The sequence below is a fragment of the Lytechinus pictus genome, chromosome 1 (assembly GCF_037042905.1).
Source record: "Lytechinus pictus isolate F3 Inbred chromosome 1, Lp3.0, whole genome shotgun sequence".
Classification (NCBI taxonomy): domain Eukaryota; kingdom Metazoa; phylum Echinodermata; class Echinoidea; order Temnopleuroida; family Toxopneustidae; genus Lytechinus; species Lytechinus pictus.
Window position 1 is genome coordinate 36,723,143 of NC_087245.1, and position 24,446 is coordinate 36,747,588.

The 24,446-nt window shown below is 36.8% G+C and overlaps 2 protein-coding genes across 2 annotated transcripts; one reads left to right on the forward strand and one right to left on the reverse strand.

Annotated features, from left to right (window-relative positions):
• The first annotated feature begins 1,079 nt into the window (after window positions 1–1,079).
• Window positions 1,080–2,243, forward strand: LOC129266572 (melatonin receptor type 1B-B-like). The gene has a single exon (XM_054904426.2). The coding sequence runs from the start codon at window positions 1,080–1,082 to the stop codon at window positions 2,241–2,243; it is 1,164 nt and encodes a 387-aa protein (XP_054760401.2).
• A 413-nt stretch (window positions 2,244–2,656) lies between these two features.
• LOC129266583 (1-phosphatidylinositol 3-phosphate 5-kinase-like) lies at window positions 2,657–23,327 on the reverse strand. Its single transcript, XM_064101764.1, has 11 exons — window positions 23,142–23,327; window positions 22,089–22,271; window positions 20,263–20,441; window positions 18,490–18,679; window positions 16,063–16,258; window positions 14,833–14,953; window positions 13,893–14,050; window positions 12,538–12,652; window positions 11,612–11,747; window positions 8,027–8,179; window positions 2,657–5,039 (listed from the first exon to the last, which is right to left on the reverse strand). Exons 1-11 carry the CDS (start codon window positions 23,266–23,268, stop codon window positions 4,879–4,881), a joined length of 1,719 nt encoding a protein of 572 aa, XP_063957834.1. The 5' UTR covers window positions 23,269–23,327; the 3' UTR covers window positions 2,657–4,878.
• Between the last annotated feature and the right edge of the window lie 1,119 nt (window positions 23,328–24,446).

A 24,446-nucleotide genomic window follows, 5' to 3' on the forward strand; every position in this document is an offset into this window, starting at 1 on the left:
ACAAGATGAATACTTTTGTCTCAATAAGAAAATGACATTATTAATGGAGCACTTGATAGATGAGTTATGGATAGAGGATTGATCAGAAGAACTCACACCATGAAGGAGGGAAATGGAGCAACATCAACCGGCATTTAATCAAACTATGGATGAAAAAGAGTCTTTTTATGATACCCCTCAGCTCAATTTTTTTTATTTTATGACTTTGTGTCTACCAAAAGACGCTTTGCAACAGACATTCCCATAAAGTATTTACTAACTGGTGAATTATTAAATCTTTGAGTTCTTCCAGTCAAAAGAGCGTTTTCAGTAACAACCGATATGAGCTCAAATAAAAGGAGGTGCATCGGAAGTAATAATGGATGATACTTATTATAGGATGGAACCGAAAAGTCTACGGTGGATGCAGCATGGGTTCGTAATAACCTTGAATATATTAAAGGAGCAGGTTCTTCAGCATTAATGATCATAAAGAGGTGACACCTACTGACAGATTTATTCATCAAGGAAGACAAATGAGGCATTTGGATTGGACTATCAATAATAACTCTCAGCAGAATACAGGTAACTTTCGGTTTCTAATGAAAATGAAGCAGGACAATTGCTGTGATTAATCATAAGAGGAAGATAGAGAGAGCTGATTAAGAGTAGAAAGCAGAACGATAAAAGCCTCCACCCTAAAATGATTATGTTTATGGGTTGATGTCCCATAAAGTGACATACGTTCATGCTTCCAAACTAGGAGAGAGATTATGATCCAAAGAGGGAAGGTCTCTATCGCAAGACTACATCATTTTTGGTAGACTTTGTGAGGTTAGAATATCAACAAAATAATAATCTCCTGCCTGGACTCACGGTTTAATAAGATTATGAAACACTATCTTTCATGGGGATCAACATCCGTACTGCTGTTAAATCAATGACTTGATTGAAAAATGCACTTGGATGGATAACTCTACATGTATATATTTGGAAAAAGAACAAATGCAAGTACTTTTATCTTTGTGTGGATGTGGATGTGTCGATGAGGATTAGATAGATATCTTGGAGATCATTGTAAGGAGTCATTTGAAGAAATTATGTCTTTCACCTCGGTAGCAACAGATGGCTTTGTAATGGAAGCCGGGACCACTCCAACTGTTTTTGTGGATAACCCATCACCACAACAACCCAACATCGCTCTCTTAAATTTTCAACTCGTATACCTGGGATTTATTTGTTTTGCAGGAGCTTTTGGTAACATCATGGTGCTTGCTGCATCGTTTGTGCAAAAGGAACTGAGGACACCTGCTAATCTGTTCCTCATCAATCTGGGTTTCGTTGATTTGGTGACCAACATCATGTCCATCCCGGTCCTTATGATATCTTTGAAGTACAACGACTGGATCTTTAGCGATGGCCTGTGCCATGCTACAGCGTACATCTCCATCGTATGCCTTGGACAGTCTGTCCAGACCTTGGCGCACATAGCTGGCGCCAGATATCTTCTCATCACCAAGCCTCAGAAAGTCTATCAACGCTTCTGCTCCTGGAAAGCAGTCTCAGTCAACATAATTTTCATTTGGTGCGCCACTATCCTTATCGTCATTATGCCGGAGTACGGTTTGGGAGATATCATCTACAACCCAGCATTTGGTCTATGTAGCATTGATCAGCAGAGCGACTACTCCTGGATCTATACAACAGTACTTGTCTGTCACTCTATTGTCAGCACGTTCTTCCTCATCCCTTGTTTCTACTTCCTAACTTGCTACAAGGTCATGTCAAGCCGTAAGCGCATCCACCAGCGCACTGCGTTCCAGCGCAACCGGAGTCGCATCGAAGAGAACTTTGACTTCTGGAAGCGTGAAATTGGCCTTTCAAAGGTCCTCATTGTGACTCTTCTGGCTTACATCATATGCTGGGTACCTTTCGCTGTTATCCACTTCTTCAACTTCAACAACGAAATATCTTTTGCGGCTCATAGAGTCTCTGTTCTGTTGCTTGTAACAAACTCCTGCATCAATCCCTACATCTATGCGGTTCTCAATCGCAAATTCCGCAAGGTCTATGTGACCATCTTCTCTGGATTGTGGTACAAAGTCAGACCTCCAAGCACTTCAGAGAGGAACGCAAGCCCCGTAGCAAAAGAAGATGAGCAAAGTAACATCAATGTTGGTATTCTGATCCTCCAACAGCATACAGACTCGGCAAGCTCATCACATGATAATCAAGTCTTTCAGGTTATGGGTTCAGATGCCTGACTAATACATTCTGTGCATAATATTCATGTTTGTTCTGCTGACTCGAATTGCAGAACAAGATCATTCTTTCTACATGATAGCATTAAATGTATATGTACATTTTCATAAACACATCTATTACTACCTGTAAATATCTAAAAGTATAAGGGGGAAAGTGGCTCAATTCTGGGGCCAAAATAATCTGACATAAAATTATTTCAAGTGGCAATCCTTTACTGTGCCAATTTGTTTCAGCAGACAAAAAATTATAATTTTGATTCATGAGAAATGAATCAATCTCATATACAGAATAAATAACTTTAGATCATAAAATAATTTTATTCTTCTTGACTAAGAAATTAATGGACAAAATAACAGATAAATAAAAAAGTGAAAAAAACTTAAAGGTCTATATGTGATTTCTTTTGTTTTTTATGTTAGATTGGGTGGGGACAGGAGGCCCCCACATGACATAGTTAAATAAAATAGTTGTCAGTTAAATTATCTTTAAATCTTTTTTTACTAAGTAGTAAAATTCATGTAGAATTGTGAAGTGGTGAAGACAATGACTGTAAGAGAAAGGGATAGGCAGAATAGACGGACAGGAGGGGAAGAATCAAATCATACAAAGAAGATAGAGAGAGAGGGGGCAGAGAGAGAAAGAGAGTGAGAGATAAAAATATAAAGAACAAGGGAAAGAAGATAGATCGATAGAAAGATTTAGAGGGGGAGAAAGAGAACAGGAAATAAAATATAATAAAATAAGCTTTGGATGGGAGGTCTACTAGTTTAGTGGAAACCAGTTAAACGTGCAATGGGAACGCTTGATGTGGTCTTGGGTGCAATCTTAAGGAGTCTTACAAATGTCGCAATGTGGTTTTCAAGACTGCTTTGGCCTTGTTAAAGGCCAAGTCCACCCCCAACAAAAAGTTGATTTGAATAAAAAGAAAAAAAATCGAACAAGCATAACACTGAAAACTTCATCAAATCGGATGTGAAATAAGAAAGATATGACATTTTAAAGTTTCGCTTAATTTCACAAAACAGTTATATTCACATCCTGGTCGGTATGCAAATGAGGGAACTGATGAGATCACTCACTCACTATTTCTTTTGTATAATATCATATGAAATATGAAAAATTTTCATTTTCACCACATTTTCATGTGAAACAAAGTTTTATTTCTCCCTAAACATGTGGAATTACCATTGTTTAACATTTTATGGTTCAGTCAAGTTGGTCCTTGTTGTCAAATCTGAAAAAATTGAAATAATGTCTAATGCAAACAATAAAAAACAAAAGAAATAGTGAGTGAGGGACATCATCGAGTCTGTCATTTGCATGTGACTAAATTGTACACATAACTTTTTTGTGAAAATTAAGCGAAACTTTAAAATGTCATAACTTTCTTAATTTGCATCCAATTTTGATAAAACTTTTAGCATTATGCTTGTCTGATTTTTCTCTTTTGATTAGAATCTACATTTGAGGGGGATTTGACGTTTAAACTAGTTGACGCGTAGATAAGGACACATTCATACAAACTTTGTGTGCATGTTGGGTGCAGTACACACTACGGTATATGTAGGATGCCTATGCTGCAGTTTGAAATTTCACACAAAACATATACATGTACTGAATAACCCAACTGAGACTGTTCCCATTGCAACAAGACCAATTCACACAAAGTGGTTCTAGAAACCAGTTTCGGAGATGGTGATGAGAATGCAAGGAAGCGATCTTCTAAACTAGATTTCTAAACTGGTTTAAGGGAAACCAGTTCAAGAAAGCTGATGAGAATGGGATCTTACGCTGTCATTATAAACCCTGACATCTCGTCATTAGTGTCGCCCCTTGTTAAACTGAGTTATCTATTAACTTCAATGATAGGGACATTCAATCAAATGGGAATTGCTTCTAGAGGCTTAATCACAAGGTGCTTTCCCACTACCTAGCCATCCTAATATGACCTTTAGGTAAACATTTGGATGGGTGGCTCTAACAAGGAAATACAGTCATGTAAATTGAATTACTGCAGCTAAGCAAATCGCCTCTACATGCTTTTAAAAAGCAAATATCAGTTTACCCGTCTGAATGAATTTTAGGTTGATGTATTTTTCATGAAATATGAAACAGTATATTTCAGGATTGAAATGATCCATTGCAATAACAAAAGGATAGTATGTTTCCTACTTAATTACAATAATATTATCTGTGTGTTTGCTGCTGTAATGATGAAAACAGATATTATGTCAAGAATGCTAAAACTTTCACCATAATTATCACCATCATCATCCTCATCTCCATTATTTTAAAAACCATCATCATCATCCCAATAATAATTATCATCAGCAGCATCATAATCTTCATCATTCTTTTCATCACCCTCGTCATCATCATCACTAACATCCTAATCATCAAAATCTTCATCATCATTATCTTGAGTTCATCATCACCACCCTCGTCATCATAATCATCATCACCCTCATCATCATCATCATCATCACTAACATCCTAATCATCAAAATAATCATCATCATCGTTATCTTGTGTTCATCATCATCATCATCATCATCACCATCATCATCATCATCATCATCACCATCATCAACATCGACAACACCACATAGTCAACAGCCACTTTGACACAATACTTCAATTTACTGAAAAACACATCCACAGTACAAGTACACGTATATTTTGTATAAAACACTTACCTGTAAGGGAATCTGTGGTGTGAGGAACGGACATCTCTTGATTGGTCACTTCCCAATGACCATTGGCCAAACCTTCCTTCTGTCCACCATCATGAGTACCTGTTCATGATAAAAAATGAGAACTTAATACCAATACACATTTCTGTAAAAGTCTATAATTGCCATAATAACATATTCTTTTTAGTAGACATCTGCTGACATGTATACTACTATGTCACACTACATCCTAGAAATTAAGAAAGTTAGGATTCTCAGGGGTTTGGTCCAGCAGAGCTAAATGGTCTATAATGACAACTGAATTATGACATCTTATTTTGAATCATGTAAAAGTTCAGTTTTCTTTCTTTATTTTGATACCTAATACGAAACAAAGGGGCCATGGACCAAGTAAAGTTTGAATCTTTTAAGGTCAATTTCAAGTTGCCCAGAATAATTGATCAAGAATTTCACTTTTTGTATACAACAACCTTCTGAAAGAGAGGTGTGGCTCATTAGCATTTTTTTTATTATTGATTATTTATATTTGTTATGAAAAAGGTGTAAACAATGAATTGAATAATTTGAGGCTTATAAGAGGGTAAATTCTTGCGAGGAAATAATTCAAAGGTCAAGTCCACCCCAGAAAAACATCGAAATGAAAAAATAGAGAAAAATCAAACAAGCATAACGCTGAAAGTTTCATAAAAAATCGGATGTAGAATAAGAAACTTATGACATTTTAAAGTTTTGCTTAATTTTCACATAACAGTTATATATGTACAACTCAGTGACATGCAAATGAGAAAGTCGATAATGTCCCTCACTCACTATATCTTTTGTTATTTATTGCTTGAATCATACAATATTTCATTTTTTACATATTTGACAATAAGGACCAACTTGATTGAACCATGTAGTATTAAACAATGCTAATTCCACATGTTCAGGGAGGAATTAATCTTTGTTTCACTTAACAATGAGGATAAAATTAGAATATTTCATATTTCACATAATGAAATACAAAAGAAATAGTGAGTGGATGACGTACGTCATCAGTCTCCTCATTTGCATACTGAACAGGATGTAAATATAACTGTTTTGTGAAATTAAGCGAAACTTTAAAATGTCATAACTTTTTTATTATACATCTGATTTTGATGAAATTTTCAGTGTTATGCTTGTTGGATTTTTCTCTTTTTATTGAAATCAACTTTTTGTTGAGGTGGACTTGTCCTTTAAAGGTCAAGTCCATTCCTCAAAAAACAAGCTAAAGTCTTGACAATTTCATCAAAACCAGATGTAAAATTAGGAAGTTTAGACATTTTAAAGTAAATCCTATTTTCAGAAGGCAGTGATGTTCACATCATGGGCAGGTATGCAAATAAGGGAAATTATATTATCACACACTAGCTTTTCCTTCTGTAATATGAACAATTCTTTTTTATTTTCTCCCTTCAAAAATGTTAAACCTTGTATGAGTCTTCATAATTACTGTAAATATCATCTTTTGTCATAAGTTATTGAAATTTTATGGAGATCCTCTTCTTCATCAAAAATATAAAATTTGAAATATTTCATACAATAAAACATGAAAAATACAATGAGTATGTGATATCATTGGCTCCCATATTTTCATACTGACCAGGATGTGCATACAACTGTTTTGCCAAAATAAACAAAACTGCTACGTTCTTAATTTATATCCACTTTAGATGAAATTTTCACACTTTGCTTGTTTGATTTTTCTCTATATATTCAAATCAAACTAGGCTCAAGAAGATCTTTGTAAAACTACACTGGAGACCCTGCTAAAAATGAAATGTCAGGCAGGTGTTTCATATGCCCATGAAAAGATATGCACAAGTTTATGAATGAAAGGGATATGAGAGGCAAAAATGTGAGATGCCCAAAAAAATTCAGAATAAATTTTGAGTCAGTATTAATCAAAAGGAAATCTTAATTTTGCAAAACCACACTGTGCATCTTTGTAATCATTAAGATCTCAGTGACTGATGCTGTTCACCTATAGCTAATGCTATTAAAAATGACAAACTACTTTTTAGCCTGCCATACTCAAGCTAATTATAAATTAATTCACAACTTTAAGAACAGATTTATGCAACACTTGTTTAAAACCATTCAGAATACAGCTAATAAATTCTACAAAATGGTTAGTGCACTACCACACGACATGCTGGATCTATGAAGAAAAGAAGAATTGGTAAAAAAGCATAATAGATGGTATATATCATTTTTTATAAAAGATTAATCTCTGAAAAACTGCTATCCATATCTAAAGAGAGAAATGCATGAAAGAGGATTTGATGAACAAATGATGCTAACATCAAAAGAGATGTGGGTGGGGTAGAGTGCATATAAGACAATGAGAAGAACAAGGCCATTGCAAATACAAGAGCAGAGAAAACAATTAGATAGAAATCATGCTCGGTCAAAATTCACATCCCCGATCTAGAAAAGACAGAGACTAATGTAAAGATAAGTGAACAAGGAAAAACAAGACAACATAACATAATGCACATTCATGCTCTACTTGAACATGCAAATTAACACTGCTACACAAATGCATTCTATGGGTCTGCAAATGATCTTAATACAGAAAAATTGAAAATTACAATAGAAACTAGACAATACATGAATTGAAATACGTTTCTGATCATTGATGACAGTAACAGCTGCCAAATTTTCCTCCAATGATGGCAACACACGAAGCAGTGATTTGTTTTTTTTTCTTTTCAATAATTAATTCTTCGACCTGTTTCATAAAACTTGTCTGTCAGAATCCAAGCTGCATTTTTATGAAAAATTCACTACTGTCAGCCAATTACATTGAACCATTTCAGTAGCTTGTTACTTGCCATTGATAACATATTTCAAGAAACTTGGCCCGAGTTTACAAAAGGGATAGAGTTCAAAGAACACTATTAGACCATGACAGAAAACAGAAATAGAACCAAGCAAAGGCAATAGGAACAGAATCAAGAAACAAAGAAAAATTATTTATTTTTTCAGTCTCAAAAGTGCCCAGCACAAAGAAGTTTTGTTAAACCACAAACATGCCACAAAGAAAAACAAGACAGCATTAGGACCTGTATCTAACTCCAATTTGAAGGTCGGTATGGGGGAAGAATTGTATTTTTGGCGAGACTGAACGCTCCCGTCCTGCTCCTCCGTTGGAAGGTCTATCGAAGGCGACGAATCGGGAAGGCTGACGACGACTGCTTCATTCATTGATTTGCGGTCTGGGGTGTGAGATGGATGGAGGCATGATATCAGGTCAATTACCATCTGGGCACTGTCTTACAAAGAGTTACGATTGATCCAATCAATCGCAACTATGGACAGCCAGCAATGTCAACATCTATTACGCATGTTTGTTCAAAATATTTTCTAACTATGATGTATATATATTCGTGCATTCATTGTTATCTTGAAAATTCAGTGTGCTTCTCTTTGTTTGCAAAGGACATTTGTGCAAATCTCCTGTAGAAAGAATTATGACACTGATGGATTTCCATAGAATTACAGTTACGATTGATCATATCAATCTCAAGTATATGGAAATCCATCAATGTCATAAGTTTTTTTTCAGGAAATTTGCTCAATTTCTTTTGAAAACAAAGAGAAACATATTGAATTTTAAAGAAAAAACAGTGAATGTGTGAACATACGTCATTTCTATAAAATATTTTGAACAAACATGTATTTTTAAATGTTGACGTTGCTGGCTTTCCATATTTACGATTGATCGGATCAATTGCAACTTTTTGAAAGACAGGCCCCTGGTCTACACCCGTTTGGTACACTTGCCTTTCTTTCTCATATGGTCTAATCCTTGTTCGTCTACAACCTGACCGTCTACTAACCACTTGGTCTAACTGCCATATAGCCTACATACTCTTATTGCCTAATTTCCAGTTAGGCTTTAGCATTTTCCTCTCTTATCATCTTGGTCTATCACCACTTTATGTACATGCAATTGGATGAACTGTTTATGAATCAAATTTCCACTTGACAAAGTGCAAAATTAGTAATAGACACAAATTTGACTAGTCTGGGGCCCGTTTCATAAAGGACTTGCAACTGTTGTAACTTTGCCATAATGGCAACTACGACGGTAACAGGGCTCAGCAGCCAATCAGAATCAAGGTCACCATGGCAGTTGCCATGAAACGGGCCCCTGATCTCTCTTATCCGGACACATTGGGACCAGCACCAATCCGGATAACGGATTTATCCGGATCTGGGAGACCCAATATCAAATACACGCAGCTGCCTCCAAATGGTAGCTACATGTAATCTATTGTAGTGGGCATACACAGACAGTATTTCACTGCTGTTAGTGCAAATTATAGGCGTTTACGGAAATGAAATTGATTGGTTGCCAAATACCTGCTGAAATGATTGATGAATACATCAAGCATACCACGAAAGAAAGAGAATGACTCGATGAAACTAAATTTGAAAACTTGGATCATCAAAGTCAGCTATTGTTTTACTGACAGTACGCTCAATCATGATAGATGGCGCTGTCTGTATAGACAACAAGGCCTGAGCAAGACGTGTTAATTTTTTCTCGAAAATAAAAGGAAAACATGATAAAATGGTTGCGCTGTGCCCTGGTTTACTGGAAAATAATCCTGTCAAAGTTCTTTTGGGGATTTAAGAAAGATATTTTCATAAAAAATAATAAGGTTGTAGGTAGACTATATTGGAAAATGTATGTAATTAAAGTGAGTTTGCGTAGGAATTTTGATTATAGATTGAGATCTCATTTCCCCACGTACTATATTGACAAAAATATAATATAAAGATCCGGATAATGGGAGGCCGGATAAGAGAGGTTGGACTGTGTGTGGATATCAGACCAGTTGGAGTGTAGACCAAACAGAAATTAGCCAAAATTTATTGTAGACCAAATGGGTTTAGCCCAAGAAAACCTCAGAAATAGGTCAACTGTTTGTGGACCAAGTGAATATCACCCATGGACATCATTCACAAGCATTTTACCAGTTAAATGAAATATGAATATATACATAAAGCACAAGCTGCTTATATATAAAGGCTTAATAATACTAAATAGGGTCATTATTGCGGATTGAAATAATCGCTAGAGGGTATTCATTTGTCTCGCAATCTACTATGGTCAACAAGGAAATTCGTGATCACTCTCGCAAAAAGTGTTCACTGGCTTTCTAGGAAATTCGTGATCACTCTCGCAAAGAGTGTTCACTTGATAAAGAGTTGCAGCGGCACTCGAAAGCTCGTGAACTTGTAAGCTAGTGAACACTTTTTGCGAGAGTGATCACAAATTTCCTAGAAAGCCAGTGAACACTTTTTGCGAGAGTGATCACGAATTTCCTTGTTGACCATAGTAGATTGCGAGACAAATGAATACCCTCTAGCGATTATATAAAGGCTTGTTCAGGCTGGCCTGCTGCAACCAAAAAAAAAGACACAAGATACATCATATACTTAATCAATGGCATATGAAAAGGCCTATTGATATTGGAATTCGAACCTTTAAAAACATATACCTCTATGTGTCACAGACTTCATTTACATTAGTTTATGACAGTTTGTTGCACTTTGGCTGAACAAGCCTTTATAAAGCATAGCAAAGCTTAGGTCGTTATTACCAGTCATGAAATTGATGGGGCTGTATGTTATGATCTTATAAAAAATAAAGCAATTTATGTTGTAATATGCACTATCAGACATCATTACCTTGAACCGATGCAGAAGGGGTAGGCCCCAGAATACCTGGTTTCACAAAAAGACAGTTTATAATGAACATATCTCCACCAAGTCACTCTTCACTGCTGAACTTTCACTCTCTGACAATGCTCAATTTCAAATCCCATACTCTTTCTAAATCTAAGGAGTGTTTCACACGGCTTATTCAAGGTTAGTCTTAAATCACACTTCATTTTCCAGTCACGTTGGCATCGGGGATGTTGCCCCTCGCCAGTCCATTTTCGGTACCAACAAAATTTTGCCCGGCGCCTATCCGGTCCCTGACAGCGCTATCGTCCTGGATGGATTTACCATTGGTGCAAAATATGCCCATTTATGATTTTTGTACATAAATATGTATTTAAATGTCAAAATTGTGCATTTTCGTTAATAATAATCGGCTTAATTGTCATTAGTCTACCACAATGGTCATATCAAGCTCAGAAGAGGCATACTATCATATATTCAATGAATATTATTAATCATTCATGTTAAACATCATGTATGCATTGGAATTAAGCAGTAACTTAAAGTCAGACTTAAATTTTTCTAAAACTTCCCCCGAGCTGATCATCGTTTCTTTTTCTCACATGAGCCGTCCATCTTAATTTTCAGTTTTTGGCTATGTCTATAGCCACTCTTCTTCCACAAGCATTCCAACAGTTTGGATTAGGACTAGTGTAGGATAAGGTTTCAAGATTGGGGTTTATGTTTGGCTTTCGATAATTTGCAGATGTTCCATCAGCGGCCCGTTGCAGAAAGAGTTGCGTTTAAACGCAAGCCAAAAAATCAATCGCATTGGTTGAAAATCAAGTTGCGCATGATTTTTAGAGTTGCGATTGATTGCAACTCTTTCCGCAACGGGCCCCAGGATTATTAACCCTCAAGCAGATATTAAACAGAATACTTGGTAAATAGAGGTTAAAGTTTGGGCATACCTAACAGATCGTCCTCTGAGTTGATGTCATCATCTTGATGAATATCTCTGAACCATACAGGTTCCATGAACTCTCCAAACACGGGATTCTCCGACTCATTGCCCTGGGGGGCGAGTAAGTCCTGACTCTCCGCTAACTGAAGGGAAAAGGGAGAAAGGGGAAATGTGAAATACCTTGGACTCATTAGCCTAAATTTAAAAAAGGTGGCGTTGTACAGAGGTACAAAGCCATCGACTATGGAGATTTCTTGTATTATTACACTTCATTCATGCATGAATTTAGCACCCTTTGCTAAAGGCACGCATTTATAATTGGACTCTTCGCAGTGAACGCGGTAAAATAAGCGTGATTATGTACACAAAATATACACAGTCCTTGGTTATGTACCAGGGTACAATTGAAACCACCATTGTGAATTTGGTTCATTATTACTATGCCCCATCTGCACGAGTTAAAAAAGACGGGCACAGATTTCAGCTCATGGCACAATGCCTTTTAAACATTACAGTAGTACCTACAGGCAATTTCTAATCATCTATCAACTCATCTAATAAGAATGGTAAGTAATGTTGGCATATTTTGGAATGGGTGGAATTGTAGTCTCATTTATTTCATTTTATCAACTAAAATGTTAAAGTCTGTCTCTTTCCCGATACAATGACACCCACTTTTTATGATTATGTAAATATGGGATGCAGAGTACACCCTAACAGTAACGTGAGGTAAAGTCAAAGGATATTTGTTAAAAATGAAATCTTTATTCCATTGAAAAACACTACATCTTTAATAAAAGCAATGAAAAATTCCTCACTAGTAAGTACGATGGTTGAGAACCCAATCAGAATTTTTGTATGAAAGATGAATTTTTGTATGAAAGATGAATTCACATTGAGGTAATTTTGAAACATTTGAGCAGCCATGATTACCTCTCCTTGACAATAGAGGGCGTATCCATCAACGAAACCTTCCTGGTAGGATGACGTGACACACTTGATCCATTTAGCGTCTAGCAAGGCTTTACCAATGGCCACAGCTTGTACTCTGGTGGAATTTAATATCATTTAAAACATGCAAAATTAGAAAAAATAAAGCTATATCTCTATAATAATAGGCATTTATATAGTGCCATCTATCTAGAAACACTCTATTCCGAGGTGCGTTGTTGTTATTACTATTACCCCGGCTTTAGCTCGAGCTGCCTTTCAGCGCTCATGCATTCAAGGAATTAATCCTGCCGGGTACCCATTCACCTCACCTGGGTTGAGTGCAGCACGATGTGGATAAATTTCTTGCTGAAGGAAATTACGCCATGGCTGGGATATAACAGCCTCTATAACAGCTGACAGCCAAGTTTAGCATACTGGCGTGAAAGTTACGCACTAGGAATGCTTGCTCATCATCCTAAGTCTCCCAAATACTTTACCAATAGCAATAGATTGTACTCTGATGGAAAACAACATTAAGCAGTCAGTAAATCTAAAGTGATCATCTCTCAAGGAAATCAGACAAGGAAAGAACTGGTATTCTGATAATTAAACCTAGTCTAAACTAGAATTTTAAACCACACTTCTATGGAGTGCTTGATTTATTATATTTCTTCCCTATTCGTGGCAATAATAATGAATCAATTACTTTATTACAATTCATAACATCTTTCTTTAGTTTCCTGTTCTATGTATTTCACGACTCAGTTTAAATACCATCTGACAACTTTTTGAAACAGAATCAGAATAATTTTTAATAAGTGAATGATTTGACAACTGGCACTCCATAAAAGTGTGGTCTAAGTAAACCAAGGTTAAACTGAACCATGGCTTCCAGAATACCACATATCAAATTTATCATGTAATTAAAAGGTGTGAAACCCCATTTGGAGCTCTCTTGATCATCCCCAAAGCTCTCTTTCTCATATATATGTATCACAGCCTTTCCCCCTTATTAAACATAACCCTTAAGCCCTGTATCACAAACCATGGTGGTTGATCGTAGGGCTGATTTTACAATTGATTACATTGATCATCGTGTGCAATCAAGTGTATTAATCTCTTTGATCTCTTTTCTAGAACGATTCATCATTACGGTTACAATTTCTTTCATTATGTTCATTCTAGATGCCTTGATATCTAGTCTTACCGGTACCGGTAGGAAGGAATTCCTTAAAAAGCTGTGTGCGCTTTGAACGCCTAGCTTAGCCGGGTAATATAGGAGCGCCTTGAGCACCTAACAAGGTGGATATGTGCGCAATATGAATACCCTATATTATTATTATTATTATGATTACCTTTGGGCAGCTTTGTCGTTTTGAATGAGCCAATCAACAAGCTCGCTACCGATGATGCAATCAGGATAGGTCCGTAGACGGTAACGATGATTCTGAAACATTATTCCATTGTTAGGATTCTTTATCAGGACCCAGAGATCTCGAAGTTGTGCCGAATTCTAATCAAAGGAAAAAAAAGTGCAAGGTCACAAAATTTCTATATAGTTTAAGAACAAAATAACCTTTTTTATTTGTATCATTATTCAAGAAAGCCATTAAATCCAATCTATTTTGCTAAAAAGGACAATGAATTGCGTGGACTAAGCTGACCATTCTGAGGTGTTTGATTATTGTTTTAGTAGCCCATACATGGAGTAGTGTGTGCGCAGTGCTTTCTAACCGAAAGGAAAATGCGCTAAATCAAATGACCTTTGGATTGGATATCATACATAAGAACTCAGTTTGATAGCTACTTAAGTTATCTATAGCTTTGATATTAAAAAAAATATTCCTGATTGTTGATCTGACAAATAATTCACAAAATTATTCAGGTTAAGAGGAAAAAATAATTATTGAAATGCTATTCATATTTATACAGGGTTCCCACAGAAATTTGAAAACAGAATTCCATGACTTTTCCATGACAAAATTGCTGCTTTCCATGACTTTCCGTGACGTCCCGGGAGTTATGTAGAATTTGGGATATCACAAAACTGGGAAAAATGGAAATCATGAACACCAATTATAATAGCAGAGTATGATCACAGAGTATGAGAGTTGCGAGACATGACAAACTGGAAAGCTATTGTAGCCAAGAGGTAAATGCAATTACAAGACTTTTCACAAATTTTCCAAATTTCCAGACCTTTCCCTGACTTTCCATGACCACAAATTTTTCCAGGATTTTCCATGACTGTGGGAACCCTGTTTATAACTGTTACTGATGTTAACTTATACTTACCAAAAGCTTTTGATTTTCAACAATGGATACTTGTGAATCAGTTGAATTGGTAAGTCCAGGAAAGACTTCAAAGAGATTAGAGGATGATGGAGCGTCCACACTCCCAACACTCATTGCTCGACTGAATGTCATACAAACAAAAATAAACACGATTAGAAACATCATCACCATAATGCATGGCTGAATGGCAATACAAATTGAAAGAAGAAACAGCTTACAGGAGAATGAAACCTGTGGAACAAGTTAGCATTTAAGAGGACGATGATGACTGCTTTCTTGTTGTCAACTGCTCTCAATATGTCATCAAATATCCAAGATATATAATAACAATTACTAATTATAATTACATGTCCTCTCACAAAAAAACTCTGAATCTTGCAATAGAATTGCTAAAAGAGAACATTTAAGTAAAGTGTGTACTAGAGTAATGGGGAAGTTGTACATGTGTGATATCACAGATCTTGGTCGCATTGCCAAGGAGAGGATCAACGTAGCATTAGTGATCTCAATAATCAAATGATCATAACTTTCTTCTTATTCATTCAATCTTCCTTAACTTTATTGATATTTTTCTTTTTGATTTTTCTCTTTTACATGTATTCAACTTTCATCAAAGGGTTTCATTAATAATAATAATAATAATAGTCAGTTCTCGTATAGCGCATAACACATTATGAATAAAAGGACTTGGATATCATTCTCCTTTAAATAAAAAGCTTCACTTTGTAATTCAAATATTTTGAATTTCAGCAGGATGGCACTTCAGTACCCTGCAGACTTGAAAATATCAGGTGATCAAAGTTCAGCATACTGTCTATTTTTATCATTTTTATGAACTGTAAACCTGAGTGCATTTGATGCTCGAAGTTCAGCATACTTTCTATTTCAATTGATTCTCATATAATGAAAGTTTCATCATAGCAGCTGATATGATTTTCATCTTTAAAGAATAAACCCTAAAAATGCCAAATTCATATTCTAGGGCTAGAACTGCGTAGAATTAAGCGAAAATCAGACAATTCAGACAAAGAAACATGAAGGATAGAAGATCTGGTGCCTGTTTCTTTAAGAGATACGATTGTAACTTTGCAATTATAGCAGCAACCATGGTAACAGGGCTCAGCAGCCAATCACGATCAAGGTTTCTATGGAAGTTACTAATTATAGGAAATGTGCAATACATGTACTTGCAAGTCTTTGTGAAAACAGGTCCCTGTGACCGATACTTACCTTGTTCTTCTCATATCTTCATCCATGAATCCTAAGAACTTCTTTCTTGGTGTCAGCACAGCATCCTCCGAACTTGGTGTGTTTGCCTCGGCAACGGTCATCAGGTCCTCCTGTAATGCTTTGAGGTCACCGGTGTAAGCCGACTGAGCATAGCTGAGCACAACCTTACAACAATAGGTACAGACCCGAAGGTTTCCTGGAAATTGCAGAAAAATAGAGAATATAGCAATATTGCTTTTAAGACAGCAAAAACATATCCATACTACATGTAGGTTTGTTTGGCCTTGCAGTCACCTGTGTAATCTGACTGAGTGTAGCTGAGCACGAATTTACAACAGTAGGTACAGACCCGAAGGTTTCCAGGATATTGCAGGTAAATAGAAACAAGTGGAATGCCTCTGGCCGTCTCACCTGCATCACGCGATTCAATATAGCAGCAGTGCTGATTTTGAAAACTACTATAACTCGCACAAGATGTTCAGTGATACTTGATTACTCTTATTTCCACGTTTTATGAACTAGACCCATACACTTATAGAGATATGATGGTAATTCAACAAATACCCCCAACGTGGCCAAAGTTCATTGACCTTACATGACCTTTGACCTTGATCATGTGACCTGAAACTCGCACAGGATGTTCAGTGATACTTGATTACTCTTATGTCCAAGTTTCAAGAGAAAGATCCATCAACTTTCCAAGTTATGATGGTAATTCAACAGATACCCCCATTATGGCCAAAGTTCATTGACCTTTGACCTTGGTCATGTGACCTAAAATGCGCAAAGGATGTTCAGTGATACTTCATTACTCTTATGTCCAAGTTTTATGAACTAGACCAACACACTTTCAAAGTTATGGCGGTAATTCAACAAATACCCCAATTTGACCAAAGTTCATTGACCCTAAATGACCTTTGACCTTGATCATGTGACCTGAAACTTGCACAGGATGTTCAGTAATACTTGATTACTATTATGTCTAAGTTTCATGAATCAGATCCATAAACTTTTAAAGTTATGATGGTAAATCTACAGATACCCCCAATTCGGCCAAAGTTCATTGACCCTAAATGACCATTGACCTTGGTCATGTGACGTGAAACTCATGCAGGATGTTCAGTGATACTTGATTAACCTTATGTATAAGTTTCATGAACTAGGTCCATATATTTTCTAAGTTATGATGACATTTCAAAAACTTAACCTTAGGTTAAGATTTTGATGTTGATTCCCCCAACATGGTCTAAGTTCATTGACCCTAAATGACCATTGACCATGGTCATGTGACATGAAACTCAGGCAGGATGTTCAGTAATACTTGATTAATCTTATGGCCAAGTTTCATGAACTAGGTCCATATACTTTCTAAGTTATGCTGTCATTTCAAAAACTTAACCTCAGGTTAAGATTTGGTGTTGACGCCGCCGCCGCCGCCGTCGGAAAAGCGGCGCCTATAGTCTCACTCTGCTATGCAGGTGAGACAAAAACAGTAAAACATTTTTAAAGATGAAGTTCAAGTCTAGTCACGATTTTGAATAATAATAGTAATAATAACATAGGTATATTTACCCAGGGAAGCCACTTTAGTTCTGAAAACTGTTCTCCCAGCGGGCCCTGCTATTATCATAACCCCGACTTTAGCTTGGCTGCATAGGCGCTCAAGCTTTCAAGGAATTTCTTCCTACCGGGTACCCATTCACCTCACCTGGGTTGAGTGCAGCACAATGTGGATAAATATCTTGCTGAAGGAAATTACGCCATGGCTGGGATTCGAACCCACGGCCCTCTGTTTCAAAGTCAGAAGACTAATCCACTGGGCCACAATGCTCCACTTTGAATGGAGGTAGAAACTATCTTAAAGTGATTGTGATAGGTCAGTGTGAAAGTTGAAGAGTGAAATATTTAAAACTTTTTATTCAAATATGGATGAATAGAGACGACAAGTACTCTGAGAGAGGGGTCCAGGAAGCGACCAGACTTGAACCATGACAGAAGCCCCCACACCCATTCCTTTGCTGCTATGCATCTTCTTGTAGAGGTCTGAAGGGTTATTTTCCCTGGCAAAGATGGAAGCCTCCAGTCTGAATTCAGGATTCAGAGGAAAATGTGGTGGTAAAAATTTATCCGCAAATTTCTAGGATTTGGATCAAATGTTAAACTTTTTGTAATTATGAAAAGTTGTTTACAAAGTACCTCATAAGAACTGCAGTTTCTGAAAGGCCTTGGTAACCCCAACATGATATTCAATTAAAAACTATTGAAAGTCACATGCACATCACACAGGAAAGCATGTATAGGACTACACAGGAGGAGGTGGGATAAAAAGAAAAGAAAGAGAAAGATGAGAACAAAAAGGGGAGAAGGAAGAAAAGACAAATAAGAAAGGAAAACAAGAAGACAACGAGAAAAGCATGTTCCACTCACCAATGAATCCTATGAATTTGCCCGAAACTTCCTGATTGCAGCATCGGCTGCAGAAGATCTGTCCGCACACCCGACAATGGTGGCGCCGTCTAAACGTAGTGAACTTTTCCCCGCAGTCATAGCACTCTTTACACTGACTGTCTGGCATCCAATACTGTCGCAGACTGCTGTCTGAATAGGTTGTAGGATCCTGTAGAAAGCAAAATATATTTTCATATAATTTATTTTGGACTAGGACTAGACTTTTAATTAGGGCTCCATGAAATTGCACTTTTGGGCATTTGATTTATCCCTTGCTGAATCATCATCACTTGGGAAACATCGTCCATTGTTAAAAAATTTCAAACAAAGTTCTGTGTTGGGTGCAGGCAAGTTGACAGCGGATAGTGTGGGGGCCCATTCACTAGACACAACACCCAAATAGAAATGCAACTGTTAATGGGATTGTCTCATTGTCGATACTTGGTGTGGTGCTAACTATAACGTGATTGATGTTATTTTCAAAGCTCAGAGTTAGTGTTGGAGCTCAGTTCAGCACATGATTCTTGAGATAAATCCCAAAACACCAATGCCTACACAACAATCAACACCAACACCATTTATAACATCATCACCAATATCATTCATTGGAACACAAACATCAGGAAGAACAGCAGAAGTACATCATTAATGTCATCACATATTAAATACCAACAATAATACCAATATATAAAAGGTAAAAGACAGTAGTTGCAGCAAACAACTATTTCATTAGAAAGTCTTTTAAATAAAGGTTAAATTGTCAAAATATTATCATACATCTAGATCTGGTACATTAAAGGAGAATGAAACCCTTGAAACTAGCTGAATCCATATCAAAGAGAAAAATCAAAGAAACATATTGTTGAAAGTTTGAGGAAGATTGAATGAATAATAAGAAAGTTATGAGCATTTGAATATTGAGATCACTAGTGCCATGTAGATCCTCCCATCGGCAATGCGACCAAGATCTGTGATATCACACACGTACAACTCCCTCATTACTTTAGTACTTATTTCACTTATATTCTTACTTTTATAGAGTCTATCACAAGGTTAGGTGTTTTCTTTATGAGAGGACAAGTACAGAGGTTTCACAACATTATATCATTGATGAATCGTTTGTCATATGATTAGAATGAGCAAAAAGAGATGTTTTGGGGTATATTTTCAGTGTCCGAATGGGAGAGTTGTACGTGTGTGACATCACAGATCTTGGTCGCATTGCCAATGGGAGGATCTCCATAGCATTAGTGATCTCGACATTCAAATGCTCATAACTCTTTTATTGCTAGTCCTATTTTACTCAAAGTTTTGTTGATCTTATTCTTTGATTTTTCTGCTTTCACAAAAGCTAACTTGCTCCAAGAGTTTCATTCTCCTTTAATGTAAACTTATCTTTGTAAAATCATGAAATCTTAGCTGGAAATCAATAATTCTGATGATCACTAATATGTGGAACAGTGTATTAATATTGCTTCGAAAAATAACTGACATTTGATGGAATTCCACGCTTATTTTGCTCATTTCTCAGAAATTACACATTTTCTTCCAGAGCTATTTGGCACATATTTTCATTTATACACAAACACTTTGGTCGTAATTTCATTGGATTCTGTTCAAACTCATTATGAGATCGTTACCACAAAGTCTGGTATGTATATTTAATAGAACACCACAAACACTTACACCAAAAACACCTTTTACCTTATAAATCAACACCAACACTAAACTTAGAATAACACTATTCCTTACCTGTCCTTTCCTCTCAATCAAACTACTAAGGTGCTTAAGGACAGTGGTCAAGCTCCGAGTGTAATTGACAACCGGTGCTGACACACTGGACTCATATCCTCTGGACTTGGACAAAGACTGGTCCAGATCCTTCTTTGACCCACCACCGACCAAAGGAGACAGGCTTCGAGGAAGTAAACCTGAAATTGTGTTTGAAAAAAAAATTAAACTTCTAATTATAATGCAGGGATGTCATCATATACATGACAACAACAGTGCAATGGAGGGGGGGGGAGGAGGACCAGACCTGCCTCCTCATTATTTTCTGAATAGTGACCAAAAAAAGAAAGAAGCCTTCCAAATGTTTAACCCTATATTACCCCTATTATTCAACTGAGAAAAAGAAAAACATGCCCTAATCACTTTATATCATCTTGATATCACCCCCCCCCCCCCGTGCGAAAGCTTCCAGTGACATATAAGATTAAACAAGTGGAATACCTCTGGCAGTCTCGCCTGCATTACGTGATTCAATAAAGCTGCAGTGCTGACTTTGAAAACAACTAAGACGAATAATTATTCACAAAAAACAAGTCATATGATAATGAAATACTAACTTTAGTGACCCTAAATGACCTATGACCTTGATCATGTGACCTCAAACCTGTGCAAGACAATCTGTGATACTATGTCCAAGTTTCATGAACTTGATCCATATACTTTTAAAGTTATGATGTCATTTCAAGAACTTTATCTTGGTTAGACAGCGCCACTGGTGATGCCACCGTCACCTATAGTCTTGCTCTGCAACGCATTCGAGATGTAAATGATTAAAAATCCCCAAAACTTTCCCTAAACTTAGATCAATTAAGTGAATACAACAGAATCGTTACATTATAGAAGTAAATATCCATAGCCCTATCAATATTTATCACATTGATATAAAATATATTATGTAACCAACTCCATCAATTAACTATCCTAGGTTATAAACATGTACAGCATCAAACTGAAAATTTTTGAATTTATATGATGTTGATTTTCATCATAACAATGTCAGAACAGTTCTTTATCAAGTTCAATTGTAGCAAGCCTCCAAAAGGGCCTAGTCACATATAGTTCTAAAGGGACAATTCTCGCTACCCCAAATAGCGATTTCGCCGAGATCCGGGAAAATCCCTGTAACGCGCATTGCATTATGGGATAGCTTTTCGGTATTACAACTTCCTGTTCGGAAGTCCAATGCACTGTTTTGCCATTCAGAACAATAGTGCTGTCACGCACAACAACACAACGTCTCTTTCGCTCGGAAAGTTCGTGATCACAACCCTCTCTTTCACGATACAGTTTAACGGCCTTTTCTGCTAAAGTCATTAATTCTGCCCGACGCTTTCCATTGCACGGTATTCCTCTGTCAGTTAAGATTTTTTTCAGTTCCGAAACTGTTTTTTTATCCATTTTGTGGTCGACGAAAAATTGAACGGAATGAATGCTGTATATATTTAGCGTCTAGTCGAATACGATCGTGAGGTCAGGCTGGTCTTTACTTTTTTATAACCAAATAAAAACATTTATAAAAATATAATTCAAATGGAAACAAAACTGACCTAATTAAATAAAAAGTATTATAATTTGTACATGTTACGCTGATTGGCATCGATTCCAGCGTGGTGGAAAACTCAGTATCACGAACCTCGCGCGAGCATGACTCTGAACCGGAAGTGGTGATGACGACCCGACGGAGTGAAAATTATCTCGTATCGCACATTATGAGATTTTTGTTCCTATTTGGGGTAGCGAGAATTAAAGAAAATATTGACAATTGAAAGTTTGTCCAAAACTCTAACCTCTTAATTGACCTTCGGGTTTCAATCTACCATCAGACGATCTCCTTTCAGTGTTTGTTGGAACTTCTCTCTCAGCCTCTAGATCTTCTTCTTCTTGTTTATGTTCTAGTATGGACTTCCTGATTGGTAGATCCTTTGGTCGGCTACCAGGGTTTTTGTCACTGGACTTGGAACCTTGGGAATCTGCAATCAAATGACATTCTATAGATCACTCTGATGTTCTCTTGATTTAAATTCAATTCAATTTAACAATTCTGTTGATTACAAATGTCTATAAATAACTGGGCATTGTGGCATGCATTTGTAATCCAAGCTATACTTAGAAGTTACACATTGGTGCAGAGGTTCCAGCACGAGTCACGTCTTTCGGATAGTAATGTTAACTGTCGATCCCAGACGTAAATAACCATATCTGACTGATACATGTTTGACAAAATTAATTAAACAAATATATACATTAAAAAATACATTGAAAATATGGCTCTACTGGTAAATAATAGTATGTTCTTAATATTAAGAATTTAATTCTTGATACCATGTCTGCAACTGAATTCTCTCACCAGTACAAAGGGTCATGCGCACAAGCTTTTCAAGATCAGAGCTATTAAGAATACAAGTAGGAACTTTTTTACATTGAGAATCTGCAACTTATGAAATAGTCTTCCTGAGCTTGTAGTAGAATCTAAGGATGTATTACAATTTGAAATGAGGATTGATTTTTGGTGGCGCAATGCAGAATTTAAATCTGATTATAAGGTTCCTCCCCCGGACCGCGTCAATTCTTCAGACGTCACTGTATATTGCCAGTAGCTGGACATAGAGGAACAGAAGATCCTGCGTCCAGGACTGAACCATATGTATATATGAACTGCGATCTGTTAACACAAAATGGCTTCCTTGACATAAGTTATTTACTTCTGGACATCAAGAATTCAATCATTTGATAGTTAGAACTATTATTGATCAATAGGATTAAATTTCAGAACAGCTTGCCATTGGACATTGGCCAATACGTTCAGGTGCCACATCCCCTTCAGGAGCAAATTTCCTTACCTTTTCCCTTGCGGAACCAGCCAGTAATCGAGAACCTTGATGTCTGGGTAGGATCATCACCTGGAGGCCTTGGAAACAAAGTGAGATTGCTCTCTTCCAGTTCTCTTCCTGATGATGATGCAGCCATGTTCTTGATTCTAATGCTACATCGGCATTCTCATAAGCAGGTATATATGTTCTGTGAATCAATCTGTAGAATAAAAGAAATCGATATAAGCTGCTAAAGTCTTCCGTGCTAAATTCCTCCATGAACTGCAGGCCTCAAGTAGCAGTAAGAGTACAGTTAACTTGATAAACTGACTGTAAGTGACGGACGGAGTGCAGCAGTTTGGTAAAAAACGTGATGTCTTGGAAGATTTATTGTATCATAAACAAACGGATGAGGAGCTGGGTGAAAGTTGGGGGAATGGTAAAAAAGACATTATCAATGACAACAAAGGGGATAAGTCTGGTTCAAAAGTAAAGATAAGAGTCTGCATTCGTGATAGTTTAGATTGGCTATAGCACTGTTACCTGGACTGGTATTGACAAAGTAACCGTAATGGCAAAATTACCACAAAGGTAAGTTCTTTATGATATGTATGAAATGTTCCAGAGCCGTAAAGAATAATTCATTTTTATTGTAGACCAACTGGTAGTAAACCAAGTGAATCTATATGTATTACATTTCTAAGCACGGGGTGATTACCTTGGACGGAGTGTAGGTCAGAGTCACGAGATGAGGCCTGGGGAAAACCTCCTAGTCTCAGACCACATGACTCAGACTGAGGCCAAGGAAAGGCTGTGAAAATGAGGCCTCGTGGCTGGCCTCAACTCCGTCCCTGGTTATTACATCAGAAACTGGATTCATGAGCACAAGTTGAGGGAAAAACTCAATGTTTAAAGGTATTAATATATAGATTTCGTTTGCATTCATATATTTTCCCATTATACATGTATATAGTGGGTTCTTCTTATTTTTTTTAAATCTGTCTCTGCATCTTCATTTTCTTCTTCCTCCTCTTCCCTCCTTCCTTTTTCTCCTCTTCTCCTTCTTTATTTTCCATTTTTCTTTCTTACCCTCTTCCTCCTCCTCCTTCTTTTCCTTCTTTCTCTCCTTCTGTTGTGTGCTGCAAACAAAGACACTACAATGGAAAGACAGGACACTTCAGCGAATACATCAGTGTGCACAAATTCACTGAAGTGTCTAGTCTTCAGCTTGTAGTGTCTTCCATTGTCATCAAGTGTCCAAAACAAAATATGCCACATAGAGATGTATACTAATTACGCTAGAGTGCGGAGTCGCCATAGGCGCGCGTACTTAAC